The following is a 6,000-nucleotide window of genomic DNA, read 5'->3' on the forward strand; positions in this document are numbered from 1 at the left end:
ATTTGAATAAGTGAGAAAAGAAATAACTGAATTGTTCTACCTAATAAAGAGGAAAATGTGTAGTTCTCCAGGGGTTGTCCTAAAGCGGAGAAGAAGGAGAGAGAAAAAAAGGCTTAGAAAAAAGAAGTCTATGATGAGGGCAATAAACTGGGGTATAGGAGAGAAATTCCTTGCAGCCAAGAATTGTTTAATGAGTTCTTAGAACATATATATAATATTTAATTAGACATTGTTATTTGTATTGTGCTAAAATTCCCCAAATCTTAACAGTCTTCTTATGCCTTTGATACTTTGGGGAAGTGTATTCATTTAATGGATATTTACTGGGCATCTACTTTGTGCCAGGTACCATTCCGAGTGCTTGGGATACAACAGAGATCCCTGCTCTTTGGAGCATGCATTTGAATAAGGATCAAAGACTATAAGAGAAAAATAATAAATATGTTATTTAAATTATGTTTTATAGGGGCACCTGGTTAAGTGGTTAAGTGTCCCACTCTTGGTTTCAGTTCAGGTCATGATCTCACTGTTCTTGGGTTTAAGCCCCGCATCAGGCTCCATGCTGACAGTGCAAAGATGCCTAGGTTCTCTCTCTCTTCCTCTCTCTGCACCTCCCCTGCTTGCTTGTTTTCTCTTTCAAAATACATAAATAAACATTTAAAAATAAATAAATAAATAATGATTTACAAAATAATAAGTGCCATAGAAAAAAAGGAAGAGTAGAGCAAAAGCATGGGAGTAGGTGGGGGTGAAGATAGTAGCTTATAATTTTATACAGAATGGTCAGGATGAGCAAAGACTTGAAGAGATGGGGGAGTTAACCATATGGATATTTGGGGGAAGAGTGATCCCATAAGAGGGAGCAGCTGATGCAAAGGCCCTGAGGCAGAAGCTGCTTTTCATGTTAAAGATCAGCAAAGAGGTCCGCTTACTGTTTCATTTCTCATAATCAGAAAAAGAAAATAGATATGTGCATTCACCCCCAAGTGTGCTTTGGTAAACCCACACACTTTAGGGGGGAAACGGTATTTGTGTTATTGATTCTATGTTAGTAGTTAATCTCATAATATTTTCGCTCTAAGCCCCAGTCTGCTTATACAGTATTAGGTTTTTTTGTAACTTTTTGGGCCTCCTTTTTTTGCTTCTTCCTTTTTAGGATGTCTTTCCCATTTCAGGCATTGTCAATCAACAGGCATTGACTACTTCTAACCCTGGAGTAGACATCTGAATCAGGCTGGAGCATTGCAGGACTTCAAAACCTTGGCCTTAATAATTGATTCTGGGATGAGCAAGTTACACAATCCAGGCATTTTCAAGCCCTTCTGAAAACTGATGTGAATACTGGCAGGTTGCACTCCTTTTTAGGAACACTGGCTACAAAGATGATGTAAGCCTGGTGGATGTTTTGCTGATATGGAAGGACTTATTGATGGAAAGCAAAACTGAGAGGGGAGAAAGAGAGAGACAGAGAGATACAGGTAAAGAGACAGAGATAGGGAGACAGAGCCAGAGAGATACAGAGACAGAGCCAGAGAGATAGAGACAGAGATAAAGAGGCAGAGACAGAGAGGCTGCATCCAGCAATATTTGAAGCCAGCACCATCCCCTTTGATTACTCGTAATGTAAGCTAATAAATCTTTTGTTTAAACCAATTTGAGTTGTTTTTCCATCACTTGAAATCTCAAAGATCTTATTAAATGAGAATAATGTAATGCCCTCTTAAAGAGTTTTCCCCAGAGTATTTTTAGGAGCCCCAGGAGGGATCCTTAAGTGCCTCTAGAGCTGGTCTGGGTTGTCCCTCTTTGTTGCGATATTGGCAGTGGCTCAGGGAGGCTCTGCTAGTCTCACTGTGAGTTAAGCCTGAAATCTGTTGGCAGGGGAGCCATTGTCTGTGCGAAGTGGTCTGATTGCTCCGTGAGGTTGCTGAACATGAAGAGAGAACATACTCCAATCTGTGTTTTCATTTAGAAGTTTCAAAGCAAGTCTCCTTGAGCCCCAAGCTGTGACTAAATAGAGTGGAAACCACCCGTTCAGTGGCTACATTCACGTGTCTTTGGAGAACCTAAGCCAGGTTCTACACCTGGGAACCCTCTGCCTGTCTTCTCTGGGCTCCACAGCAGGGTAGTTCGTGTGCCAGTTTCCTTCCACTGTAAGGAGACAACTCTTAGGTATCCCGACTATCCCATCTCTGGTTTTATTTGGCTCTCATTTGGTCTTCCAAATTCAGCTGACATGTCTGCATGGATGCAGTCACTGACACTGTTCTATTTCTTTTGTGTTTTATCCCAGGAGGTACCTCATTCTGTTATAGTTAGTTAGGAAAGAGAGCCACTGGGGGTGGGGCTGGTGTGGTCCTTATCACTGCCATTTTCAAACCCTGACTCTGGTTCAGTGGGATCAGCCAACGGCTACGATGTGGTGTGTATTTAGATTGCTGAGGCTGAATAGCATTGAATGGGTCAGCCTGCCATGTAGGCTGATATTTGGTTTTGGGCCAGGTCTTTTGAGAGTGACAGACTGCTTAAAATAAAAGACAAAACCAAAAAAATAAAGAAATAAAAACCCTGCAGTCTCAAATTAAGAAACTGACGTATTGGTTACTTGTCAAGCTAGACCAGCATTTTCACAAAATAATCGGCCTTATGGTAATTAATACTATAACAGATGTATTTAGCAACCCTTATGGGCAGATGCTATGATACGTACCTTCTTACTCTGGAATGGGGATATGCAATATACTCTCTAAATTTGCAAGTGAAATCTGAAACAAGGGGTTGAGTAAAATCTGGCAAATCTTGGAACCTGCCAACAAGTTTCATGTTCTGTGAGGTCAATCAAGTTCAGGATTATGTATCTGGCTTGAAGGTCTGGGCAGTAGTTGGTGAATCAAATACGACAGCACACACATAGGGGTTTGGCTGTGAAGAGGGTGATAGGTGTTAGCGTAGCTCCCCCATGCTTTTTGATAGAGAAGCAGCATTTGACACTATTAGACGTTTAGTTTAGGAGCCTACAGAAATGTAGAGTTCACAAGGATATCAAGTATTGAAGCATTTTTTTCCCCTGTAAACTTGAAAGCTGTGCTTTCAACTTGCCAGATACAGGCAAAAAGTTAGATATAATTAGCAAAACCCAAACACTTGGAATCACTCAACACACCTGGAACATCCCAGTAAAACACACGTTTCAGGATTTGTGACCATACCTCCCATTTATCCTTCCTTTTTACCTTGTAAGGTTTCCTCTCATCTCTCTAAACACGCTCTCTGAATGTCAAAGGAGAGCCCTCCACTTTGCAGTGAGTCTTGTATTACCACCTTCTGGGTCTTCACGCTCAGCCCTGGCGCTCATGTCCCACACTGTGATGGGTTTGACCCACTTTGGGCATCAGGCAGATGACTCAGCAAAAATGGATTCCAGCCTGCAGGGGAAATCTCTACCTCCTTCCTCTCACTTCTTTCCCTGTCCTGCTGCACCCTCCAAAACATGTTGAAATGCTAAAAGAATGCAGAAGAACAAATGAGAACTTAAAATGAAAAAAGACACTTGATAATACTTTGTTTTTCTTTCGTAATACCGTGTGTTGAAACACACATGTATTCTGAGTAGCTGAGCACACTGTTTGGCGCTGTGTGTGGAAAAAACATCCAGTGATGTGTCAGACACCCCAACCGGCCAAGAGAACTGCTGCTTGCTACTGATGCCATGTGGAGGAACATTTGGGCCAAGTGGCCAGTAGTCCGGGGCTGTTGCTGGCACGCCATCCACACCAACTGGGCCTGTGCGGCAGCTTGGTGTCAGAGGAGTGGGGCAGTACTTAAGTACTGCGCATTCACAACCTGGAAGTCTACTTCCTAATTTAAAAGCTTTGCAGCCCTCATTGATGAAGTACAAGTCTTTGTCGAGGTTTTCCAGTTTTCAAAAAAATCTCAGTATTTTTATTCATTCTTTTATTAAGTAATATGGATTGTGTTAAGCAGGAGCAGCACCAGGAGAAAATGGAAACACTGCAGAAATGAACAAACCAATCAGTAAACGTTTGTGCCGTTCCTCAAATGGCGGCAAAGGGGGGAGGGAGGCACGGAATGACACGAAGCAATTCCTTGTTTTTTTCTCTGGGGACTTTTCCACATAAATTAGCATAAACTGCTGTAGGATTAAATGTTTTGGTGTGCTGCAAGCTTCCCTGATTTTAGCAAATAAGAAACATCACACTTGCCTTTATTTTATTTTCTTCCTCTTTGCACCAAAAGTTATAAACAAGATTTTCCTCTCTACCTTTTTTTTTAAAGATTTATTTTTAACTGATTTCTATACCCAACCTGGGGCTGGAATTTACAACCCACAGGTCAAGAGTCACACACTCCACCCACTGAGCCATCCAGTGCCCCTTTTTTCCCTCTCTCATTTTTAAAAAATTTTATTAAAAATTTTTTTTACTATTTATGTATTTACTTTTGAGACAGAGAGAGAGAGAGCCTGTGCAAGCATGAGTGGGGGAGGGGCAGAGAGAGAGAGGGAGACACAGAATCTGAAGCAGGCTCCAGACTCTGAGCCATCAGCACAGAGCCCAATGCGAGGCTCGAACTTAGAGCTGAGAGATCATGACCTGAGCCGAAGTCAGATACTTAACTACTGAGCCACCCAGGTGCCCCTTTTTCCCCTCTTTAATCAAACATTCCTCTCTAGGTGTGTTACAGTTCACAAAGTGTTTTCCCTCAAAATCAGGGCCGTCAAAATCTTCTCAAGTGGGAAGATATCTTCCCCATAGGATGTAGCTCATTATTTCCTGTTTCTGTGTGAATTCTATCCAGGAGAGTCCCAGATGCTCATGAAGAATTTTTCAGAAGGTAATCTGTGGGGCAATTTTGACTTGTAATGGCACGTTACTAGCCCATATTCTGCCACTTCTCCTCAATGTCCGTGGCAGATGTTACTTATCCACTGTGGCACACCTCCCCACAGATTTTGAGTGTGCTTCACAATCTTCTTCCAGTGGCGTGCTCCAGACCACTATGACCAATCAGAGCTGGTATACAAAAGGACTCTTCTTGGGGCCTCTGGGTGGCTCAGTCGGTTAAATGTCTGACTTTGGCTCAGGTCAGGATCTCACGGTTTGTGGGTTCTGGCCCCATGTTGGGCTCTATGCTGACAGCTCAGAGCCTGGAGCCAACTTCGGATTTGCTCTCTCCCTCTCTCTCAGCTCTTCCCTGCTTGTGCGCTTTCTCTTTCTCTCAAAAATAAATAAATAAACATTAAAAAAAAAAAGCACTCTTCTTTGCCAGCCCTTGGCCCCAGTGTTTCTGGTCAGCCTCAGCCCAGCTGCCTACTCTAGCTCTCCTGGGTGGAAGGAGAGAAACAGGAATCCCCTTGCTGGAAGGTGCTTCAAAAATATTTATTTCCAGAGCTCCCTGAATCAAAGAAGCACCTGGCTTTAGGGATTCTGGAAGAATAACATCTGGGAAGTCATTTCCAGCCATAGGGAATTTCAATTCCAAGAAGCTGGGAGGAGACAACCAGCAAGAGAGTCTCATAAATACTGGTCTTACAGCCTGCTATGATTTCTTGTTTAACTGAGCATCATTTATCTCCATTCTTTAAAGGACTCAGATATAACCCAGGATGCCCCTACTACAAAACCTGAGTTTATGGAAGACAATGGTAGGCTTAGAATTAGCAAAACAGACTATAGCTGTCTGTAAGAATGAAAAGAGGGAGTTTGAGGCAGCTAGACAGCATGGAAAACCTCATGAACTGCACTTCATCAATAAAATACTTTTGCTCATTTAAACAAGCCAGGGACTACAGTTAATTTTTGTCCTATCTATGAAGAATGTAGGGTAAATTAGGAGGGTAAATAAGATTATGTTGTATAAGAGAACAGATTGTTTTACACACTTAGAAAAACACATGCTGTTGAATAAACTTGAGAATATAAAAACTGTGTTTTATTTAAAATGTTCTCTGGGACAACTGGATGGCTCAGTCAGTTAAGTGAC

At 42.1% G+C, this 6,000-nt stretch overlaps 1 protein-coding gene across 1 annotated transcript in view; it reads left to right on the forward strand.

The window, feature by feature from the left end:
• Positions 1 to 1,228, forward strand: part of LOC115514956 (putative teratocarcinoma-derived growth factor 3) — a 40,106-nt gene extending 38,878 nt beyond the window's left edge. Inside the window, 1 exon segment of the mRNA XM_030317093.1 lies at positions 1,157 to 1,228. Coding sequence (XP_030172953.1) covers positions 1,157 to 1,228 — 72 coding nt within the window.
• The last annotated feature ends 4,772 nt before the right edge of the window (positions 1,229 to 6,000 follow it).

Source organism: Lynx canadensis, chromosome B2 (assembly GCF_007474595.2).
Source record: "Lynx canadensis isolate LIC74 chromosome B2, mLynCan4.pri.v2, whole genome shotgun sequence".
NCBI lineage: Eukaryota > Metazoa > Chordata > Mammalia > Carnivora > Felidae > Lynx > Lynx canadensis.